This window comes from Pholis gunnellus (genome assembly GCF_910591455.1).
Source record: "Pholis gunnellus genome assembly, chromosome: 21".
NCBI classification, from domain to species: Eukaryota; Metazoa; Chordata; class Actinopteri; order Perciformes; family Pholidae; genus Pholis; species Pholis gunnellus.
This window is the reverse complement of record NC_136548.1, coordinates 16,406,062-16,431,107: the sequence shown is the minus strand read 5'-3', so window position 1 is coordinate 16,431,107 and position 25,046 is coordinate 16,406,062. Positions and strand designations below refer to the sequence as shown.

General features: G+C 43.1%; 2 protein-coding genes across 3 annotated transcripts in view; both read left to right on the top strand.

Annotated features, from left to right (window-relative positions):
- The first annotated feature begins 249 nt into the window (after positions 1-249).
- vps25 (vacuolar protein sorting 25 homolog) lies at positions 250-4,192 on the top strand. Its single transcript, XM_079182172.1, has 6 exons — positions 250-349; positions 1,918-2,063; positions 2,702-2,755; positions 2,869-2,957; positions 3,411-3,486; positions 3,943-4,192. Exons 1-6 carry the CDS (start codon positions 303-305, stop codon positions 4,053-4,055), a joined length of 525 nt encoding a protein of 174 aa, XP_079038298.1. The 5' UTR covers positions 250-302; the 3' UTR covers positions 4,056-4,192.
- Positions 4,193-5,574: 1,382 nt separating this feature from the next.
- wnk4a (WNK lysine deficient protein kinase 4a) overlaps positions 5,575-25,046 on the top strand; it is a 36,701-nt gene continuing 17,229 nt past the window's right edge. For both annotated transcript variants that reach the window (XM_079182785.1, XM_079182784.1), the window contains exons 1-5: positions 5,575-5,703; positions 5,939-6,613; positions 21,770-21,942; positions 22,238-22,458; positions 23,018-23,175. In XM_079182785.1, coding sequence (XP_079038911.1) covers positions 5,972-6,613; positions 21,770-21,942; positions 22,238-22,458; positions 23,018-23,175 — 1,194 coding nt within the window. In that variant the 5' untranslated portion in view covers positions 5,575-5,703; positions 5,939-5,971. The remainder of the gene's footprint in view (positions 5,704-5,938; positions 6,614-21,769; positions 21,943-22,237; positions 22,459-23,017; positions 23,176-25,046) is intronic.

Below are 25,046 nucleotides of genomic sequence, written 5' to 3'. Positions count from 1 at the left end.
ATTAAAATGCTTACTATTATTTACAGTTTACTGACCTGTTCAATATTTTAATTTCTTCACATAATCAGATATTTTATTCTACTCAGGCTTTAATACACCCACACACTTATATTTATTAATGCATGTATTCATATTCATTTATTGTGTATTAATTTATGTATGTATTTCTTATTTTTTGGTTTTATATATTTACAGTTATTTGTATACATTTATTTTGTAAAGTCAGTGTAGCTAGTCGGAACCATTTGAGGGGGTGGACACTCTTCCGGAAGCTGTCAGCTGTGAACACCGCATCAACTGCAATGAGTTTTGAGTGGCCCTGGCAATATAATTTCCCACCGTTTTTTACGTGAGTCAACTTTTTCTTAAACCATTTATCAACTCTGCTTACTAGCCGCCATTGTTTCCTTGTTGTTGAATCGACGTGCATTGCTTTTGAGAGCTAGCATCACGTTATTCCGGCTACCTGGCTAAACGAAACACAAAATGCTAAGGAAGTGGATTTATTTTTCTACCTAGTAGCTTTCTAAAGTTTGTGTAACAGCCACACGCGTTGACCCAATAAGGCTCGACTGCATGCGAATATTTACAAACATTAAAATGTAGATAATCAACGCTGGTGTGTGCAAGTTCAGAGAATGAGTTTAACGTTAGCTGTTAGCACTAGCTAGCTGTGTTCATAGCTATTAAACAGTGTTACAGACAATTCTGTGACCCATCAGATTATGCGACCTGGCTGGTTTGTAATTTTGGATGTATAATGCCACTGCAAATGTTGTGTTTTTCATTATGGCTGCACACTATATTTTAATTATAATATCACTTTTCATAATCCACATCACAAAGTGCTTCTCAGAGGCTAAAAAGATAAAGCTCGTATTTGTAATATTTACACTTTATACACACACACACACACACACAAGCATAAACAGGTTCTATACACGCGCATTAATGGAGAGATGTTCTAGCACAGGTGTCCCGAGCAGTTGGTGGTTTAGTACCTTGCTCAAGGGCACCTCGGCATTGCCAAGGAGGCGAACCGGCACCTCTCCAGCTACCAGTTAACGCCCCCTACTTGGTCCGTACGGGGACCTGGATCGGTGACCAAGTCTTCATGGAACCTTTTTTAAAGGAAATTAAAATTGAAAAAAGGAAATTAAAGCTCAAGTAAAATCATAATAAGGTTTTCCAATTAAAGTAATTTTTTAGAGAGGACATCAAGGAGATCCCTGACTTCAGCCGACTCGACTCCCTCGGGCAGATTGTTCCAGAGCCTCGTGGCCCTGAATGCAAACGCTCTCCCCCGTTATAAACTGTTGATGTTTTTATCAGAAACATGCTGATTAGTCGATGCTAACATGGCTCAAACGTGATTATTAAACATCTCAATCTGCTGCTATAAAAGCCTCCACTCTACTGGTAAAGCTTTACACAATGCTTTCAAACCTGGGTGCAGAGATTTGCTTCCATTCAACAGCATCAGTGAGGCGTGATCAGTGTTAAAGTTCATCCCAGAGGCACGGAGGACATCGTTTCTGTTGAAGCAGGAAAAGACTTTCTACAAACACTGTTAGTTGTACAATTAATATTAACATACCAGACCAAAAGCCAGTGGACATAAATAATAAATATTATGTAAATCCAGTTGAGAAAGTGTTTATCGATAAAATAACTAAATAGGAATGTCTAATTCAGTGAATTTAATGCCTGAAAAAACATACCATGGTTTTATTCTGTCCAAATATTCACTAAAAACACAAAAACAGGAAAATACCCGAATTTGAAGACACTGTGGGATAAATAGCATATAACAAGAAGAAGCAGACTTTGATAAGATGGTCTGAATGTGAGACAAACACTACATTTTCCGTCTTTCTGCTCCTCTCTTTCTTTCTTTCTTTCTTTCTTTCTTGACAGGCTTCAGCCCAATGTTGACACCAGACAGAAGCAGCTGGCGGCCTGGTGTTCGCTGGCTCTGTCTTACTGCCGGCACCACAAGCTCTACACCCTGGACGTCATGGAGGCTCAGGAGAGCCCCGTGTTCAACAACAAGAAGATAGAGCGTATCCTTACGGTCCACCTGTGGCTCACTATTACACTTACAGTATGCTGCTTCATCCTAAAATAACAAATCCACGTTGTCTCTCATGTTGGTGTAGGTTTTAAAACTACCTACAGAATATTACATATTAAAATCTGCCTCCACACAGACTGTGTTGAATTAGCCTTTTATTTTGATGTTCTTCTCTTTATTTTGGTGAATATAAGTTTCTCACATCAACATCTCTGAATACACTTCATCAGTTTTTCTGGTGTTGCTGATAATAAGCATAAAGAATAACTATATAGAAATATAAAAACGTCTCTCTGATTAAAAGTTCCTCACGGTAACTTTAACTGTGGCACTTCAATAAATGACAGGAGAGTCGGGTTGCATCGTGGGTAATGTAGGCTTCAGGTTTTGACAGAGAAGAAGAAAAAGAGACGATATTTCTGGTTCTGCTGCATCGATTTTGATCCTTTTTTTAAAACCTTAAACTTTCTATTGTGAGATAGTTTGGAGAGAACTGCTTAGTCAGCAGAGTGCTCTTTTAAGAAATGTGAATATTTATTCGCTGAGAGCAAGATGAGACGTTTTAAAATTCAAATAAGCATCAACATTTGTTACTTTCTGTTTGGTTTGCCCTTAACTGAACTCCAGGAAAACTGTCAATGGAAGCAATTCAGGTTGTGTTTGAGGAATTGAGGAAAAAAGGTACAATTTAGTTTTGTCTAAATGTTTATTTTAGGAATACTTACCTCATTGTGTCTCTCAGTGAATTCATTTCAACAGAAATACACCTTTTTCTTCTTTTTTTAATGATTCAGGAAACCTGGATTGGCTGGACAAAAACAAGTCTCGGTGTTTAGTGATGTGGAGACGACCGGAGGAATGGGGAAAGCTAATACACCAGTGGGTGAGTCGTGGACCGTAAGACACATGCCGTTCTGCCCGAAGCAATAAATAATCAGTACATTTGAGAGCAGTGCAATCCGCTGTCGTCAGAGCATGTAACCTGATTTCTTAAATGTCACACGAATGAAAGACGAGATTCAAGGTTCTTCCGGCTAGACTTCTCGCCCATGTCGATGTGTAACCGGGGCTGTAATTGTCCGTTTACATGTACACATGTTAAAGGACAGAGACTTCAGACGGGGAAAGGACCGCTGAGGCATCAGGACGGCCGGATGATTCACGATGAGCAGACCTGGATGTCTGATTTAAGACTTTGTCAAAACGTTGCTGCACCTCATTAAAGGCTCTATTTATAACCGTGTGCTCCAGATCTCATGCCTCCGGTTAACGGGTGTTGTGTCCGTCCTCAACTGATTTACTCACTGATCATTATTCTGTTGTCCCAACATTTCAGGTTTCTAAAATCGGGATGGTCAACTCTGTGTTTACTCTCTATGAGTTGTCCAATGGTGATGACACAGAAGGTGAAGGTACGGAACCGTTTACAAACGTAAAGATGAATCAGAGTCCGTTCATTGGATTTCAGGTTGTTTAACTTATTTAAATATATTTGATCACGTAGAGTAAACATAAAGTATGTCTAAGGACACTTTGCAGAATCACTGACATCTTTTAAATCAACTTGTCAAAAGTACAAAAGAAGAGGCTTTTATTCATTTTATTATTTTTTTATTTCACTTCTTTCTTAAATCTTTTACTAGAATTTGATTCAGAATCAGTAGGTTTTTGACATAAAAGTTTTGATAAAATCAGAAAGCTTTAATATAGAAAAGAAGAATATTGCAACAAATATATTTAGAACAATACTGTAAAATATGTGCAATATATTTCAGTTAAAATGAAAGATCTGTGCAGTTTTTAGAAGTGGTTGTTTTTGTGGAGAAATGTGCAAAATTGTTGACCGTAGCTGTAATCTGTTCCTCCAGAGTTCCACGGTTTAGAGGACTGGATGCTGCTGCGCTCGCTGCAGGCGTTGCAGACCGACGGCAAAGCAGAGATCATCACCATGGATGACGGAAAGGGGGTCAAGTTTTTCTGAAGCGGTGCTGGACTCACACACACACACACTCCGTCTGGGAGGCCTCATACTGAACCTCGCGGGGCACATTTTTCCCCAAGGTGCACCTCAACGCTCAGCCCAGAGGACGCTTTGTCCTGCAGTCGTTGTTGCCTTTTAGTTTGTGCGACGCCTTCTCTCATTGGAGGAGAAGCAATATCATTTCTTAAGTGTTTTCGTGGGAAAAAAGAGCATTTGAGGTGACACCACGTTTAAAGTTGTCGCAGGTAACACTTGTTTTAAACATGCAATGGGCTTTTTCAGGGGACTAAATACTATCTGAATACTCCGGGGGAAAATCTCTCCCCACCAGCTGTTTCTTTATTGTAAATACAACTAGTTTTATCCCGATTTTTGTTTTTTCTTTCCCTCCCCTGCTAACAAATCTCCTGGGTATAATTTGCTGTGAAGCTTTGGCTCGGCTGTTTCTCCTCTGAGTCAACGAGACATCCCAAAGAAATCCCAGAATGCAACACCAGGGGGACTTTTTTTTGTTTTGAGAAGAGGAACACCACAGAGACTGGGAACCACCAATCCTGTCCCGACTCAGCTGAGTGTAATAATAGTGGACTTCATGTACAGATTGCTGTCATCCTATTATTGTGCTGTAGCTACTGTTATATCCTCTCTTTCTGTCTATTTTCAACTTTCATTCTTTTTCATATCCTGTAGGTAAATAAATTAGAAATTTGCTATACTTGCTTCCTTTTTGTTTCTCTGAGACGTTTCTTGTCGTGTGTAAAACATGAGTGATAATGTTAACAGCACCGTGCAGACGCAGTGATGGGGATCTCTACTTTCTGCCTGCAGCTGCACTGAACAGATGATCTACTCACATCATGTACTGTTCCTGCCCTGTGGGGGTGATAACAAGCCTGCGTGTGTGTGCGGGACAGGTGGGGCCCGGTCAGGGTGGCCTTGGCTGATAAAAGTGTCCTGTTTCAGCTTCTGTCCGCTGTGTGGCTCCCCCTGCAGGTTAGACTCGCACGCTGCACACCTTCATTTCAGGTTAGCCAAATGACGACAGACTTTAGTGAGGTGACTCGTTAATTCAGAGAAACTAGAGATGCACTTGTCAGTGGGGGGCCAATTAGGAGACGGAACATCCTGTTCCTCTGCTGTGCTCCTCTGCACAATGTGAAGTGAACGGGGGGGTACTATGCCTGGCACATATACAGCTAATAAATACAAGGAAATATAAAAACAAAGTGTATGGATGCTCTCTGAGACACTGTCCCTTCTTTAACTTCTTGTGATAAGTTAATTAGATTTTAAAGCTCTTTTTGGACACCAATTACGCATGAAATGAAAAGCAGACCACGCTAATGAAATGTTGGGGTTTTAAAAGAGTACTAGTTTGCAAACACTCCTCAAATCCCTCTGTAATTACTCCCTCTGGTGTAGTCGTGTTTGCGCGTCAAAGCTGCGGGAGGGGCGGAGTTGGGAAGGAGCGCACAGGACGCACAGCCCTCCGGAGCTCTGTTAATATAGGCAGAGCCGTCCTCTTTCAGCGGAGGTTATGGCTGAGGACTTTGTAAAGAGGAGAGAAGAGGAAAACTCTGATTATTTGAGTGGAACTATGCGTCAATCTGCGTTTATGTGATTTGTTTTGACGCAGCGGCTGTAATGAGTAAGTACACTTTTCTTACTTTCCTGTGTTTGTTTGTTTTTGCATACTAAAAAGATATTTGGGTGGAGTGTCGCTACAGGTAATGTCATTCCAGATATATTGCAGATCATGAACTGGTTCGTTATGTTACCAGACCTGTTATTTTGTGGCCAGCCTTTGTTTAAAGTCTCTGACATCACGGAAAAGAAACTCGGAACTTACTGTAACGGTATCCTGATGCCATCTCCACATTTAGGCTCCAAACCGAGGAGGCGCTGAACCTGCCACCATGTCACATGCGCAGGTTGAGATCCCAGGACGCGGTTTCCCAGGCCTCCCTGTGGATATGACGGACGACTGCTTGTCCCGGGTCCCCTCCGTGCTGAGGACGCACGGTTGTGGCGCACGGAGAAACTCTTACGGGCTTCAGAAAATTACCATGGACATCGATTCGCCTCTGTACAGCGGCGCCCTTTCCAAAGCCTTGTCCTGGTCCGCTGAGAATATCCTAACGCTCTCCGAGTCCAGGGCAGAGGATGAGAAAACCGACGAGTCCCCGCCGTCGCCCTCCCCGGTTTCCAGTCCGGGCACCAGCTCCAACACGCCCCCCAGCAGCCAGGAGCCCGCAGCCGGGTCTCTCGGTGGGAACTGGGATCCCGTCCCGAGGTCCAGCGCCCGGGACGCCAGCTCGGAGTCTGATAATGAACTTCCGAACAAGCAGCACAAGAAGCACAAGATCTCGCCTCGCGTCATGTTTGATGCCCAGTGGGAGCAGGAACAGAGAGAGGACGTGGAGACCAAAGCGGTGGCGACGTCGCCCGATGGGAGATACCTCAAATTCAACATAGAGATCGGAAGGGGGTCCTTCAAGACGGTCTATAAGGGACTGGACACGGAGACGACAGTGGAGGTTGCATGGTGTGAGCTACAGGTAGGATGGCTTCTTTTATATTTCACTGCAGAGCAAAAGTTGCCAATTTGGATGGAAAAGTTCGGCACACATTTAATAGTTTTTAATGAGGAAAACTGCATTTTATTTGCTGTTTAAATAGCTGCATGATTGCTGATAAAAGCAACGATACATTCAGTCTCACATTTGTGTCATCATGTTCCAGGATTAATCTCCTTTATGTGCACCTCCACACCAGAGTTTCATTGTTTTTCAGCTGTATTTTACTCCACATTACCTCCCCCAGCATCACACCTGTGTCAGGTACACAGGCGGATACTTTCCCTGCTCTCCTGCTCCACTCAGGCTCTAATCCCCTCCTCCTCCTCCTCCCTCGGGTCATCAGAGTTGATGTGAAGCAGCTAATCCACTGACTATTATTCCTTGTTGACCTTGAGTTGGGCTGTGTCAGGCCCGTTCATGGTAACCCGGGTCAAACTGGCAGCTCCCACTGAACTACTCCGCCCGGCCATGATCCCCTCTAATCTCTGTTTTCATTAACAACCGGTGACACCAAGGCTGGTTCATCTGGACGCCTCCACGCGCAAAACCAAGAACAACCGAGAGGCAGCAGACCGTTCATATATTCAGCCGTGATGATCTTCCAGCAGTATTTTTTGGGGGGGGATGATAATAGTTCCGTTTGTGCTTTGAAACGTTCCCATCCTGCGAGGCAGCACCAAGAGATCTGACAGATAATGTGTGGCTCACGTGTAGCATGTAAACACTCAGACAGAGGTGAAAGTTTTTTTTTTTTAGGGTTTGGCATGCAGCCACCAAACAGCCTGGCTACCAGCTGCCTCTCCTCCTGCTTACATGGTTCAATAGCACAGTGGAGGATTACATTTGCTGTTTAGCGTGACGTGCATTGGTATCAGTATCTTGCACCGAGGTGTGAAGTTGTTCTCTCTAAAACCTCAAATTAAACTCTGCGCCACTGATATTAGACTAAATGTCCACCGTCAGCAATCACCTCAGTTGGATGGAGTTGTGTTTCTGACATTGCTGCACCGCAAAAGCACCAATGAACTCTGCTCAGAGGCGGGGTCTCTGTATTGCGTTTAAAGGCTCTGCAGGAGGCACCGGCATGCAGACAGTCAGGGATTACACGGAGGGGAAGTGAATCTGCCCCTGAGGGGTCAAGCTCCCAGCTCCAGCAGGTGGGGACTTCTGCCATCGAGAGCCCACCTGTGTGATCACACAACAGGTGTCTGTTTTGGGGAAGGAAGCGAGAGAGAGAGAGTCCCACCCAGGCTCTCTGAGAGACAGCGGATGTCCCTTTACCTGTCACAACTGTTTCATAACCTGAAGTCAAACACAAGCAGGTGTGGTGTTGACTTTTAAAGCGCTTGCTTTTTAACTTCTGTGGAGGGAAAATAAGTGTGACACATTGTGTCGCAGCTCTTTGGCCGTGGTCCATGTTGGAAATAAGCTCGCTATTTCATCGCCTGACTTCAGACATGAGCCCAGTTAAGCCCCCTTTAATCGGCCCTTTAATGAGCTTAAAGGGGGCCATTGTTTATGTGGTTACTGTTGTGATAAGTTAACCTCAAAGACACGGACTCGGCTGCATGCCGCGTTCCTTATAACTGAAATCTCCTTCCCGTGTGCCCCCGATTGCTTAAATGAACACAAAAGCTGGCTGTTGGTGGCAAAACACAATCGCCTCTGTAATGTTGACGGAGCCGCAGTCCAAGGTGCGTCATTACAAGTCAGGTAGAAAAGGCCCCTAAGCTGTTGTAACTATGCGTTGCAGAGCCCGAGCCAGAAGATCAGCTGCTCAGAATGGGAACATATAAAGATCACCGTTTGAGTTAGTCGTCGTTATAAACTGAGACGCTCGGAGGTGATCTCCTGTGTGCGCTGTGTTGTCTCTGTTGTTACACTGGTTTTTCTGGGCGTTGTCCTCTGGGTGCTCGCAAACAGAAAGGAAACGATACATTTAGATTATTCCATGACATGCAACACAAAAGCTCAGCCAGGACGGCATAAGATACAAGACATGGCTCGCGTCAAGGCTCATGACTAATATTAAGACTATGATACAATAGAAAAGTAATCAGAGCTCCGTTCCTCTTCAGGCAAACACTCACATTAAGGATATATATGTATATGTATATGTATATACTTATTTATTTATGTATTCGTAAGGGACAAGTACAAAGAAACATTGACTATTGCAGAAGCTAATTTCCAACACCAGTCCCTTGATGGGCATTGATAGTTTAAATAATCATTAAAATGTAATGTTCAGTTTAAAATCACTGCATATAATAATAATAATCAATAAACAAGAACTAACATCCATGAAAACACGCAAACAAACATTCAAACCTTTAGATATTCGTCGACTAACGCTCGTATGATTTTGTCGACTAATCGAGTTGATTGAAGCGCCACGTAAACAACAAGTCATTCAGCAGAAAGAACGACAAATCAACCAAAGAGATTTTCATCGACTAAGACTAAAGCGACAGCACAATCTTTCAACTGCAGCATATAAATATCAGCCTCAACTGATGATTATTTCTGCACCCGTTGCACAAAAGTACCTGGACATCATGCTCAGAGATTCCCGCCCTCTGTGTCCGTCCTTATCTAATCATCTCGTTCCTTGAACAAACAGTTTTTACTCGAACAAATGTAGAGAAATCTGTGTAGTTACAGGTTGACTGAGCACACATTGAATTAATCTAGAGAGCTGATTTCCTCTTTTGCTTGCCTCACACATTTTTAGATATCCAGTTACGTCCACCTGTAAAACCTCTGAGACAATGTGCTGCAGCCTCGACTTCACTTGTGTTCCTTGTGTTTGTAATGTTATATTTATTAACTGCTGTAAGATTCTAGAGAAGTTTTCTTTTGCAGTTGCTCCCTTTTGTTGTGATCATAGATAATAGTGATCAATTAGTCCCACATCTCCAGTTTGTCATCAATTCAGATAAAGTACACATAGATGAATAGAATAAAATGCAGATTCATTCTTTTAATCAAGTCATTTTCATCATACATTTGATACAAATTAAGAAATTGTTGTGTAAAAACTTTATTGTGAACTTGAAAGGCTTTAAGTTTAGAGCTGTTAAAAGAACCTTCCCATGTGGCAGCTGCCTAGCAAGCCCCCCCACGGCCTCACAGGTGACCCAGGTGCCATATAGGCAACATAAACTGGGCCTTGAGGGAAATGTAGAGGTGATAAAAAATGGATGAGCCATTGTATGGTCTCCTCCCCGGCCTCCGTTCAATCTACACCGAGGTAAAACGAGTTTACAACCCGCTGTGTTTGCTCCTGTATGTCATGTTTTTATAGCCGAATCAAGAGCAGGAAGCTTCTATCCGGCTTCTATCAGTGAGCTACTCGGTAACTGAGAGGTGCACTGTTGCACGTATCCTTTTTGGTGAGCCCCCTTTTTTTTTTTTTAAAGTGCAATTGTTGCACAATACCTGATCTCATTCAGGGGCAGCACCACCTCTGTAGTAAGAGTTGGAACCATTAATGAAAGTGGGCAGAAAGCGCCGGAAGATGCCTTTGTGTATGTTTCAGCTCAGAGTTTTAATGCTCATATAATAGCCCCGGGTTAAATTAAAGCTGTAAAACCTTATTAACGTCTCGCTGCTCTGGAGCTACGAGGTTCTACGACGACGCATAAATCCAGTTCCTCTGTTGCTCTCCTGGGCCTCACACAAGCCTGGCTGCGTAAACCTTTTATCTGAAAGTAGTCTGGTGTTCAGTGACTTAACGCAAGCTGTGGGCGTCCTATCAGTCCCGCTGTAGCCAACGTCAACACTGTCTTTGACTCGCAGGGCGCAGCGAGATCCAGCTTATCAGGGCCTGCCAAAGTTCTCCGAGGAGAAAGTGAAGGAGGCCCGAGAGGAACGGCCTGCATTTACACATGGCAGCACGTCACTTTGACGCGAGGGCGGACTGTTTGTTTGCTTTTGCTCTGCGCAGTCCCTCGGCGGGAGGGGGGGGGGGGGGGGGGAGGGCTGTACTCTACGAAAAGTGCACCCATTTGGCGACTGCCCTGCAAGATACATAACAGCGTCTCTTTGACTGCTGTTGATAGTGTGTTAGTGTCTTATTTAGGGCGGATAATGCAGGTGCACGCTGAGGCAGCGTGGCGGCTCCGTGTTCAGGGGCCGGGGGGGCCATTGAATGTGTCTTTCTGTCTGTGTTAGACTGGGTGACTGTGCACTGCCGCTCATCTAATCCAGGCTGCTCAGTGACCCTTAACAGGATGAGAGGGTGCAGGAGATAGATGTGGGGCTGGTACAAACCTGTCGGATGCTTTTGAAGACTCAAATACTACGCCTAGAATCCTTTAAGTGTCAAAGAATTAAGGAATAAGTGTCGCTGAAGGGCGTATTTTACTTAAATGTTAAATTAGAGGAGTGGTTGCAGATTGCAACCAACTAATTGCCCCTCTGATCCCTCCTCCCTTTCAAAGAGTGAGTTAACGTGAGCAGCTGAGTGCAAAACCTCGCTCAGAGGTTATCCCATAATAACACTACTTCAGGCGCAATGGAAGTCAGACGCCAGCGGTTTCACATGTTGGAGAACGACGGTGGCCTTCTGCTAATATATCCTACAAAATGCTACACACTGGCCCTTTAGTTTAGCACATTAGTGTATTTACTTCATTCAATTGTATTTAACCGTAGTAGTGTGCAATGTCTGTCCACATAAAATGAGTAGAATTAACTTTTTGTGCAAGACATTATTTGTGTTCTCATTTATTATTCAGTGTAAGAGTCGGAACATATTAATACAATGTTTACAGTGGCCTCTGTCGTTTCTGATTAATAGATAGCTAAACGTGATATCTTGCATAAGCCAGAGGTCCGGCCACCGAGAGACGTACAAACACAGTAATCTGACTCTCTGTTTGTTTTTTCTATTATATTCAAGGCTTCAGCAAACATAACAAGTCACAACAGAGAGAATGCAAAGACATTATCGACTGCAAATGATCACAAGCTTCATCTGAAGATGATCATTTTCATCTGTCAGCAGTAGAAAGCTTCTCAATCAGTAACTCTGCCGCCACAAACTGGGAGCTCGAAGTGGAAACAGAGAGATTATGAACTGGTTGTGTGTCTGCCGGTGGTGATGACTGAGCTGTTGTTGTTCTACCTACACTAACGTGCTGCCCGTGTCTCTGCTGAGTCGCTGCTTTTGTTGGTCTCCCTCGGGTGCTGGGGATCGATTCTTCACGTGAGAGATTTCATGAGGTGGATCTGTTTTACAGCTTCCAGTAATAGTTTTCTGCTGACCCACATATTATTCAGTCTCTGGCTCTGCATTCATGTTTTTCTAGTTTGTTTCTTGACACCAGGCGTTTCCTCTCAAGATAACATCAATATCGAGTCCTCTAGGAGACTCTTTTGTGTCTTTTTAAAGGAGCACAAATATATATTTACCGTATATATCTATGACATATTGGATATTGCTGGACTTTCTCTATCTACTGAGACTTGCCCTCATCTCTAAGTTTAGCTTTGAACCCTTTTGTCTGTCTGTCAATGTGTATCAAGACTATTCTTCATGACGATGATTCCTAACACGCTTTAAGGTTCTGTGCACAGTTTAATGACAGCAATCCTGCAGGTTAATTGCATGTCACGCTGTGCATGGTGGATCTAAAAAGATCTGTCACAATCTGTGTCAGATAGAATAATATTAACTTAACGTTTCTTCTGTTTACGGCACTATATTATGTCTTAAACGTTAATATTTCCTTTTAATCCTATTGCTTTGTTCGCTTATTAAACTATTTCAATCACGGTTTTATTACCTCGGATGCCTTTTTTTTGTGCTATTTTTATCAATGTGCACTGTTAAATAATACAATTTAATAATTAATAGATACAAATATATATTTGAAAAACATACTCTCAATCACTTTCCTAAAAACATTGTTTATGAAGTGCTTTACATCCAATAAAACCCAAAAGCAACAACAATAAAAATGCTCCAGGACCATGGAGGATGATGGAGCTGCGACTATCGAGTATTTTCCGTTAAATCTGCTGCTTATTTGGTGGATTAATTGATTAAACTGTCTACAAATGACCAGAAAATAGTGACAAATGTTCAAATGTGTACTTTCCCAGAACCCAAGTTCTTCAAATTGCTTGTTTTGTGCGACAAACAGCCCAAAACCCAAACAAGAGAAAAGCAAATCCTCACGTTTCAGCTTGATTGATAAATTACTTATCCTATTGATTCATTGTTTGTCAAAATTGTTGTTGATTAATCTGGTAATTGACTAATTGCTTCAACACTGTTTTACAAGTTTCTCTCTTGATCGTGAACTGTTGCAGAGGACAGTTCAATACCGTACAGTGTATCGGGGGAAATGCCTGTTTTCTCCACAGTGTTTACAGTGTTGACAGTGTTTCGACTGTACGGCCGTCCCTTCAGAGGAAAACATGTGATCGCTGTGCAGCTCGAGGCCCGACTTCCTGCTTCCTAAAACAAACCGAGGTTTTAAAAGCTGCCGGGGCACTGAGGCCATAGTTGGTCAGAGAAAAGACTGCTCCTCGGGGTCACCTCGGGTCACTTCTAAACTGACCGTGTGTGTCGGAGCGCGCAGGACGGAGGTCTCGGGGGTGTGAATGTGCTCTTCGGTTGCCACGTGAGTCCTGGGATGAATCGGCCATTGGTGTGGACGGTTAATGGCTCAGCCTAGTCTGGACTCCGGGCACGTTGCAATGCCCGTCAACAAACACTTGTAATGTGTTTTCTCAGTCAACAAGAAAGCATTAGTCTGAGTTCCTCCCAGGTTTGAACTCTGTGGTCTTAGTTCACATTTACCTTCAACCCCTCTGGGTTTCTAGAGTCATTTTTGATTGGACAGAGTTGAAGCAGCGAGTCGAGCATTCGTACATATTTCATCTTGTTGCCTTCCTGTGACAAGGCCACCGCTCGCACACTGTCACTTCGTGAACTATATCCGGTGCTGGTTGCCTGTGGCACTTGATAGCACGTCCCTGTTTGTCTGTGTAACACTATGCGGCTGCACCCTCTCCTGCAGGCCAAGCAAACAAGTCACCAGAAATACCGTTTCAACATGTTTCGTTTGCCAGACTTTCACAAAATCCTATTTTTTTTTTAAACTCATCTATGAGTTGAATAAAAGAATGTTTCGATTATTTTCCCGTATGTGGAATTTCAAGTCATATTCGAGGGTTTTTATCAGCTTTATAGTAAAAAAGTAATATTAAAAAAAGACAAATCTGAGATGAAAGCAGCTTCTCTGTTTGCTGGCGGTTGCTGAGCCTCGGGTCATAACAACCTCAAAGGGCTTTGCTCTCACATCATATCTCAGGCAGGTAGTAGTTCTCAGCAAAGCTTAGCAGATATTGTTCTGCCTGGACTTCCAGATGTGTGGAGCTTTGTGCACCAGGACGGATCAAACGGTGACAGCTTTAGTGACGTCCAGACCTGTGGCTCCTGACATGGAGGTCAAGACACAGTGAATTCCGAGGGGGCGTAAGATTAGATTAGATTCAATTCAACTTTATTGTCCTTGCACAGAGGACAGGTACTGTTTTGATAATTGTTCAATATCTTTCCATGCAAAAATGACAGGAAATGCAGTTTTCAGCCTTTCAAATAAGCAGATGTCCTGCTTTTCTCTGTCTTATATCATATTAAACTGAATATCTTTGGGTTTTGGACGTCTTTCACCATTTTATTTACATTTTACAGACCAAACGACTAATCAAAAATGAAAATTAGAAACCCTTGAAGGGTTTTTAAATAGGTAACTTATGTGTTTATTAATGGTTGCCAGGTCTTGAAGATGTTAATCCCCCACCAGCAGGACACTGCTTTGTCCTCATAAAGAAAACATGCAATGGTCTGTTTGACAACTGCAGATCTGATGTCTTCTTTCAATTTGAAATACGCACAAGCATTATTTCCTACTACCCAAACATTGTTTGTACTAATGGATTTTAACTGATCAATAAAGCATAAGTAAAATGTATTAACCCACAACAAATGCATTAGTTACCAATATTTCATCCACAGAATGTTTATTTTCAGACTTTCTTGTGAAATAAGGAGTTATAGATCAGTTCTTCAAGCCCTGAGAAAATGATTGAAATCAAACAATCTAGAAGAGAAACCGTTTGGGAACTATTGGCCGAGATCGTCTGGAGCCCACCTGTGTGACACCCATAAGATGAACCAAATGAACCATAAGAACAAGTACGTGCAAATACTGTTACCGACACCAGAAGACCTCAGGAATCCGCCCAGTGGGGACGTTCCTTTAAAACCCGACAGGTCTGTATTGTCACGACCTCGTTGAGGCCCGTAGTAACGGTGTAGTAACGGTGTAGTAACGGTGGCACAGATTATGTCGTAAACATATTAAAATAACTCAAATAAATCATTCTTGTTATCAGATCGGGAGTTTGGCCGGTTCCATCCTCTAACGTCAATGATTAGATGATATCTGTGTACTAATAAAGGTAATTGTGAAGCGGTAGGAACATTATGTTTCATGATCAGATTTCATGAATGACGTCCGTTTTAGCATATTATTACATGTGGCTGTTTTATGACTTCCTGAATGCTCATTCTTAGGAGGTCATAAAACGTGACACAGTCGAGCAGCAGCAGATAAATCTTTTCTCACAATGACGTAAATGAATGTACAATAAAATACCACGGTAGAAATATGTGTGATTCCAGCAGCAGTATAACCGATGGAGAAAAGGTTGTAAAGGTGTACGCATGTTATTGTTTGCGGCCGCCACAGTTGCCTGGCGGCTTGGCTCAGATTAATCAGGTTTAAAAGCCCACAGGTTCGGCCTCGGCCTTTTATTGCCGTCTCGGTCGTAACTATGACGGAGCTTGACAGGCTGCTGTGCCGTTCATTTTTCAATACTGGCCCTCTGTGTGCAGGACAAGACTGTCATGTGACACGTTACTTGTTCATTGAATTGTCACGCAGCCTCTCCGGTAAGTAGGCTTCTGATAATTAGTCGTACAGTAGATGAAGTTACTAACAAGCAGCGGTGAACACAAGCTGGTAAAATGATGTGTGATTACGTGTGATTGCGTAACCAAGTTTGATTGGACGACCCATAACTAAGCTGCTCTGCATGTATTTTTTTACATAACTCTTCTCACAGGCTGTGTATCTTCCGGGCATCTTGTGATCTTTCTGTGGTTCTCTGTTTGAGGACAAAGTGTTTTCTGCATTCACACTGTTCTCTTCAAATGCCGTTACGCGGACAGAACCACCTCTATGCTTTCCCATCCGGCATTTCAAAGCTTCCTGTCCTTACAGGGTTGTTTTTGATCGGATTCGAGCATGATTCGTCCTCTTTTCTCCACTTAGCTTTGACCTGAGGTCAGCTGAAAAGTGTCAAACTGGTCTTAAAACTGCAAACACGCCACGGACGTTTACGAGTGTTAAAGTTAAACAAAGGCGGCATTGTTCATGAATCACTGATGAATTATTGCGATCAGTCTGAGTAGTAAGCATTTAATGGACATCTAAAGCAACTGTAGAATACGTGTTTGTTATATCTGTTATCACAAGCTGTCATGTCAAAAGCGTAACAAAAGACAATAATGCAGGGTTTACAGATGTGGACGAATGAGGTGGATCAGGTGTAAATCTCAGTTTGAAAGGCAAGAGGATTATTTAAGAAGAGAGGCCTTTAAAGGGCCGTCGTATGAGTGCAGAGCAGTTTATTGAAGACTGTTAAATGAGGTTTTAGTGAGTCTCTAAAAGCAAACGTCAGGCGGGTTAAGAGATGTCAAGAATAACAAAGTAAACACAGTAAAGATACGAGATCTCCCAGATCTCCAATAAATCAGTGCATGAAGGTGACGCAATACTTTCTGAGGCAGCTCATACTGTACAGAACAGAGGACAGCCTTGTACTTTGTGCAAATATATTAAAGCTCGACCCATATATGGACCAGGCAGATGTATTTTAGCTTTAGCCCATTTGAGCTTTTTCCGTTTATTAATATTGGTGTTATATGTTGGCCGATAAGGAATAAGAAAAAGCAGTGCAAATATGCCAAATAAAGTAGGCTTAAGTGCATAGTCTGTACACCAGAGAACACTAACAAGTTCATTTTTCATGGATCGTGCTGTAAAATATATTAATTTCTAAATAAATAAGGATCTAAACCAGATGGAAAAAAGACTTTTCACTGTTGAAAATATGCGAGAGATTGTGTAATCCTGCATCTAGGTCTCTCCTACTCGTGCAGGTAATTAGCAATTAGCCGGGCGCCACAAGTCAGGTCAGGTAGCCGGCGTGAGAGCAGCAGTCAGAGGCGGGTTTGAGTCCCCGATCCTGATGAGATTACTGGCTAACCTCCGTCTGCCCGCTCCGTTCACAGAGCATGTTGGGTTTCTCTTGGAGAGAGCACACTGCCACCTCAGTTCTCACCTGCAAACATCTAACTGCAACACTGTACCAGTGTAAGTGCCTACGTGCGTGTTTATACAAAGTGTGTGTCACTCAAGACGGGTATGTCAGTGTTGGAGGCATGACGTCAAACATTGCCGTTGACCTCAATCCCAGTTCTTGGCGAGCTGGTCGTCACCGAGCGCTGAAGGTTCTCCCCTCTATCATCAAGAGGTCTGTGTGAACTCTGGCCTAGTATGTTGAAGACGGGAGGAAGAGGGGAGGACTCACCTTATCCTTCTGACTTTTGGGCTTTTAAGCAGGAGGTGTCAGAAAGGGGTTCAAGCAGAGGTCAAGGTAGACGGAAAAGTACGCCAGATTAATACGATTATTCCCGGAATACACAAAAAGTTCTTCTCTGACAGATTATGAACATATTCTCCATCTGCCTCGATCCCATACTCTCTATTAACAGTTTATTTTCTAGCTTTACAACGAATCTTTACCATATTCTTTTCAATGTATCGATTCATTGTTAACACTATAAATTATCAGAAAATAGTCTTAAATGGCTATTACAATTTCACTGATCTCATTCCTCTGAGCCATAGAGCTCAATTTATTTTACTAAAAACTATTAAAAACACTAATAAATGTGTGACCTGTTCCTTCATTACGACAAACATGGGCACTGTAGTTTATTTTGAGTTAATCCCACATTCACGTTCCTGATGCCGTACAGTATAAATACTAACTAGATCAACAAATGTGTGTTAATCCACGGCTGAAAATAGTCCCCAACGAATGACGTTCGATATAAAACTACAGTGACCAAACTTCTCATTTTACTGCAGCAGTGTGTGACAGTCTGCCTCACTCAGTCCTGGTTCTGGTTCTGGTTCTCCCGTTCCACCTATGGTGTCAGTGTTTGGCTCCCAGTGGACCGCCAGAGTAGCTCTGCTCTGCTCTGCTCCTGGCCAGAGGAGGAGACGCTTCTGCCGGGTGCACAGCTCTCCTCCTCCCTCCGCGAAGCCGGATCTGGGTGCGTCCACGGTGGGCTGGTTGCTGCTGGAGTCTGAGCTGAAGGACTTTCTGTGAACCTGCATGACTTCGCCTGATTTCACGCGGAATCCAACCCGGTTGCACCGATGACGAGCATTACGAGTAATAATAATGTATAGAAATAGTCCATGTTCTCGCTGATGGTCTTGTTTATTTATTCAGGTCACATAGAGGCATCGGTTGTAAACGGAGACTGTTTCATAAACATTTAGAGGTTCCTCAGAGTAAATTTAACATCGTTTTGAATGCAGAGCCAAGTGTTCAAGACATCCCTCTGACAAACTGCATTGAGACTCCAGCTTCTAACCCTTAACACACACCTTTGCGGGCTATAAGTAGTATGAGTGAATCCATTTTTTTCACTTGCCCTACTTTTCCCCTCTGTGTTTAGTCAAGACACCACAGTCTGCCCACACTGACTGGATCCTGGTGAGACTTTATCTATTTGAGTGTAACATCAGGACAGCGCAAAGGTATTACGTCCCCGCAGCCGACGCCACCTTGTTTAGTGCAAATGTCGGCTGACATGTCGTGTTCATGTCCCGGTTGTCATAATAGGGGCGCTGACAGGGACTTCTTAATACCAGTGGCTCCTCTACCATCAACACTGCTTATGTAACTCCACTTATGTGGCACCGAGCCCAAATATTTCCAACCCCGGCTATTGCAGACCCCCAACACACACACACACACACACACACACACACACACACACACACACACACACACCTCCCAGCAGCAGCAGCAGCTAAGAATAAAATATCCAGCTGGAAGAGGCGACAGTATGAGAAAACGTTTAGCTTATACTAATTCACAGACCTCTTAATCTGGACTGTTTTTTATATATACATATATATGATAATACTCGCTTGCCTTTTCAAAACGGAGGTGGTTTGTTATTGTAGCCCCCCCCCCCCCCCCCCCCCCCCCCCCCCGCATCGCATTCTCCAGTGTTGCACAATGTTTTTTGGCCTCACTTTTCAAAGAGGGGAGGGGGAAGAGAGCGGTGGCGACAGATAGATGCAGTCAAACATCTCGTGGAAAAGTTAGATGAAGCCGTGCACTGCTGTCAACAGAGGATTCCTTCTTTAGGAAATGCCACAGGGCCTCTGACCAAAGACGGATATTAAGTCCAATTGAAACACACTATAGTTATATGTTATGAAATAAATAATAATTTCTAATAATTGGTCCTGATGGGAAAACAATCTCAGTCAAACTGTGTGGTTTGGTTTTTCATTCCTGCTGTTAGTCACAGCTTAAGTGCGTGTTTTTTACTGGGAGGAGTCGTTACGTGACCCTGAAATTAAGCAGCACCAATAACAATAAAATCACAGAACAGCACGGCAGTGTTAATGCAGTTCATGTCTGTGCTTTGTCGTTTCCATCTGTACTTCATTTTCCACTTCTTTGGCATTTTAAATGAGAAACTCCTCAGTTTTTTGGACACCTTTTTTGATGAGTCACATGAAGAAATCTTCCAGTTTGTTCTGCGGCTCACATTTTTGCCACAGCAGGACTTTTTTTTTTTTTCTCTGAGAGCTCCTCTGAAGTTGCCAAATATCGTCTGCATTTTGCTTTTTAATGTTTTGCATGCCAAAATCTAGTAAGTCCTGTGGTTTTGGATTTGTCAGAGTCTCCGAGTGGCTCGGGCCGCGTGCCACAGCTAACGCGTGTTGCGCTGACTCGGTGTCCGCTGCACAGGCGACTATCCACGGGAGGCAAAGCGCGCCGTGCATGGGGTCCGGTGTTATCGCGCTTAGATACATAAATATCCAGTCAAGCCATAAACCCACTGACTCACTCACCCTGGCTCACGCACAAACCGCACACGTAATTTGTGTCATGTTGCATGATGCCGGTCTAGTGACCTCAATGTCCGTTGATTTGACATCTTTAATAAGGTCCTTTTTAGATCAAAGTTGAACTGGCTTGTTCGCAATATACATTAACATGTGAGGGATCTGACAGTTGTAAACATGTTATAGACATTACTTTAAGATGTTCTTGTAAAACCATTTAGTATTTCTGACAGAGGTCTTGAGGAATAAGCTGCAGCCTGTGTTCACATCACAAACTAATCCACTTAAAAAGTCACCTCTGTGTCCCTCTTTTGAACCCTGGGCCTCATGTTTGAGTCCCTGGTGTATTATGATGTCCTGACAGGTGACTGATGCAGGTAAAAGAGGGTCTTGCGTTGTGCGTCTTCACACCGGACGGGTCTTGAAACAGTCTGATTGAGCAGCAACACCTCTGCGAAACTGAGAAAGAGCAGAGAGGAAGGAGAGAGAGAAAGAGTAGCGGTTAAGTTGATTGTAAGCATAAACATGTGCAGAGCTTTTTCCCCAGAAATCTGCCTCAATGCAGGATTCATGGACCCTGAAGTCTCCCAGGAGTTTTCCACTAACCACCCACCACAGGCAGAGTTACTCCAGCAGCAGCTAAAATCGGCCCATTCATCCTCAGAGGAAGCACAAAAATGTCTTTGTTCGTCCAGCGTGATTGCCATGTTTGGTTCAATTTTTTACATTGGATTTCGTAAACGTCCCCCTGACATGTGTAGAGTCAGAGCTCCACTTATTGGAAAACATATGCGATCATGTAACTGGAGGGTGGCCCAGATGGATGAACCTGTGGTTTCCAGTCCCCACGGCGAGCTCATTAGTTAAAGCAACGCTGATTTATCAAATTGGTCCCGTGTATTTGCGAGCGGTGTTTACTGCTACCTTCTTACGTAACCGTACACAACCCTGACAGGACCAGAGCTCCGCAACTCAGCTGTCAACACAACTGCATTGACAAAACAGTCTCACCTCAAGGTCCATTTAGTGGAGCTTTCAGTCATATCACATGACCTTCATCAGCATGCAGTTCTTTCCTGACTTTGAAAAAAACCCTGTCTTACCTCTATAGTTAAATTGTCTTTATTTATTAACTGTTCTGGAGTGTTTACATCACACTTTTATTCCGGTAATGATCAGGTTTTTGGAGTATACCACTTATGTGTTTGTGCATATAAAGGTCCTACCTGGATAAACCCTTCTATGCTGGTTTTGAGAAACCTGAATATCCTGCTCAGGAACTGGCATACTGTAGCATGTAAACACCTCAAAGAGGTTTCAGATCATTCGCTACTATGTATGCAGGTGCATCCTCAACACAAGTTGTAACTAGATAGCGAGTAAAACCAAAAAGTATGATGATAAGTAATTTAATCACGAGCCACACGTCTGAGGCTTTTATTACTGCAGATAAAAGCCAGCAGAGCAGTAAACACAGTATATTTTCAGCCCAGTTCCAGACCTCAGAATCACATATTTATGTTTGTCATACAATTAAAATGCTGAGAGGACTTCTCCTAGCAACCGATATCGCTTTCTGTGTTGACTGAAAATGACATTGATTGTGCAAAACGAAACATCTCCGCTCCCAAACAGAAATCAGCTAACATAACATGGAGACGATGTCAGGCTGATTGAATGACGTGAAACCAAATGGCAATCTGATTATGAGGCTCATGAATTCGTCCCGGGGATCAACAAAGTCTTTTGTTATCTTATCCAGCCGCAAACCAAACAAACAGCTGCTGAGGTGACTCAGTCGTTTACAGAAATGACACGGTGCTGATAAGTCATGTAACTAAACTACTGTGCACGTAAACTCACAACAGCGCGGTTTTCTCTGCAGACCCTTAAGCTGACCAAAGCGGAGCGGCAGCGTTTCAGCGAGGAGGTGGAGATGCTGAAGGGCCTGCAGCACCCGAACATCGTCCGCTTCCACGACTCCTGGAAGTCGTCGGTGAAGGGCCACAAGTGCATCATCCTGGTGACTGAACTCATGACCTCAGGCACGCTCAAAACGTGAGTTCCTCCATCCAATTCCCCTTTAAACTGCAGTCCTCTCTGTCTTTTTATTAGAAGGTGTCACATCTCTCAAATGGCGGATATCCTGTTTCCATAGAAAAGAGGATCTTTGTCTGATGTTTGACAGCTTGCAGAATAAAGAATAGCTCCACTTTGGATACAATCTTCTGAGAGATAATTCACTCTAAAACTTCCTGTTGGCTGTCAAAATAAGAGATGAGTTATTTCTGGCACTCGCTCCCCGTGCATGTTTGAATACGGGATGTTTACTCGTGTCCTTCTTTTGTTTTAGGTACTTGAAGAGGTTCAAGGAGATGAAACTGAAGCTGCTGCAGCGCTGGAGTCGTCAGATCCTCAAAGGGCTTCACTTCCTGCACACGCGCACTCCTCCCATCATCCACCGGGACCTCAAGTGTGATAACATCTTCATCACCGGCCCCATCGGCTCCGTCAAGATTGGAGATCTTGGTCTGGCCACTCTCAAAAGTGCCTCTTTCGCTAAAAGTGTCATTGGTAAGTGCACATTCTGTCAGATAAATTACACAAATATCTCCTTCCACTGATATCAGAAAATGCTTAAATCTAACAGTTTATGACTATCTAAAAACTCTTTGGAAATTGGGTGAAACATGGAAAAAGACACTAATCTTAAATTGTAGAGTGACTGCAATGAAATGAAGCCGTTGTTTACATTCCTAAATGCTTCTTATTTTGCATTAGAGTTCCACTTTCTGCTGCTTGGATCCCGTCTTCTTTCCGTCTATCAAATCACCAAAGAAATTGATTTTTGAAACACAAACAATGCACAAAACCTGAGTTGCTTTTGAGACACTAGAAAAAGCACAGAAGACGAGGAAACAAGCCCTTCGTCTTGTAGCATTTCTTTTGCTAAAAAGTTTTATCTATAAAGACATATATTAATGGTTTACGCTCATGTACCTTTAAGTACTAGCAGTCCATGAAAGTTTAAAATGTTGCTCGTGTCCTGAGGGTGGGACATTTGGTGGTAACAGGTTCATTTTATATGTGCAGTACCGTTGACCGTGACCTCTGCCCTGTGAAACCCTGACAGGAACACCAGAGTTCATGGCCCCAGAGATGTACGAGGAGAAGTACGACGAGGCGGTGGACGTCTACGCCTTTGGAATGTGCATCCTGGAGATGGCCACCTCTGAGTACCCGTACTCCGAGTGCCAAAACGCCGCCCAGATCTACCGCAAAGTCACCAGTGTGAGTAAAAGGGAACGGAGGGACGGACCGCCTCGGGTTTATTTAATGTAATTGTTCACATGTGTTTCTTCCATGTGGAATTAGAGGATGTCTTGTGTGTATACGTCTGGATATCCTGAATCCTTGGAAAGTAGCGAGGCCACACATGGAATAAAAGCCTCCTTTTGTCTATTAAAGGCTCGGTCTTGTCCATTACAAGCTCTGTACCGTAATCTGACCACTTTTTTTTGTTTTCAGCCTGCAATCATGACGCAGGTTCGCACATGTTAGACTGATGTTTTTACCAAATCAAAGGTCCTGGTTCACTGGAATAGTCCCTTCTCTGTGTAAAAATGACCTGAACTGATTCAGATCATATCAGAATGTTTTACACAGACCACATTTTTGGGGACTTTTTCGAAAAAGAGACCAGGAGCAGTATAGCGAGTTTTAAGACTTGTAGCATTACAACAACTGCTGCTGTATTTCTCGGGACGATGACGCCACGGTGGGCAGAAGCAGGCGACGGTAGAATTATATGTTTTGGAAAATTGTGTCTCACTCTGTGCTCGCACAAAGACGGCTGTTTGTTTCGTGGTGCGTGTCGTGGACGCAAAGCAAACAGTTTCTGACGGAGGCTGGAAAGTGAGAATGTGAGAAAAGCGACGAAGCCGCCAACGAGTCGCCGCGGTTCTGGCTCCTCCACAAACAAGACAACATAATAATGTTCCGTGTGCAGCACAGACGACATCTGTCAGTTTATTGGTATAAAACATTAAACACTTTTCACTTATATGTCTGACTTGTACTTGAAGTCACTTGTGAAAGGCAGAACATAAACAAACGTTGTAAAGTTCTTGGACATGTTGTTTTTTTTCCATGTCGGTGGTCTCAACCGTCTGCAGACTTTTCTTGGTCTTGTTCATAATGTGGTTTAATTTTCACATAAGTAAATTAATAAGGAAATAAATGCCTTCTAGTATACATTACATTGACATTACCACAGGCTTTAATTTGCAACTATAAGAGCCTCCACAACATTTTCTAACCTGACTGCAGGAATTTGCTGCTCTTCGGCTCGGGCTGCAACTAATTATAGTTATAGTTGTGTATTATATTCCTCATTAAGGATTCACGGTCTGGTTTTTAAATTTAAGAAAATGTCCCAGGAGCCCAGATTTGCGTTTGTCCAACCAAGAGTCCAAAACCCCAAAATGTTCAGTTTGTTGATATGAATGCCCGTCGTACTCGCCGTCTCTCACACCAACTCCAGTCTCGCATCTCAAGTTGCTAATCGGACTGTAAACGATGGCACGTACACTTGGCACGTATATCCGCTGGCTACTCCGGATCCTCAGAAACAGAGCCCGTCGTCAAGACCATAGCTGAAGGGTTTTATGCTTTAGTCTTATGTGAAATAATTGTTTTAAGATCATTGAAATGATTGTCTTTAACAAATGTGATACACAAAAATCAATATGACAACCATCTTTTATTTCTCAAGATCTGATCTTGACCTCCGTCACCTCAGGAAACAAGAAACAAGTCATAAATTATATTTGGTTTGAGGGAAAACCGGATTCATTCTGAAGGTGCCTGCGAGGACACTGAAGCAAAAGCTTCAAACAAAGAGACATCTGTGCTGCGCTTCAGATCCTCTAAATCATATTTCACATGTAAGATAATAGCATTTCAGTTTTGGGCTATGCAGTTTGTGAGTTTGGCTGAAATTCTTCTGTAACTTATCAGAAGAATGTGGCTGTAGCGCAGTGAGCTGAGACACTGAAACCCCAAGTTGCTCCCACAGCAGCCCACTGCCCCTAAATGTTTAGGATGGGTTCAATTTAAAGGTCAGATGTCATGTATGTACCTTTTAATGTATATGACAATTG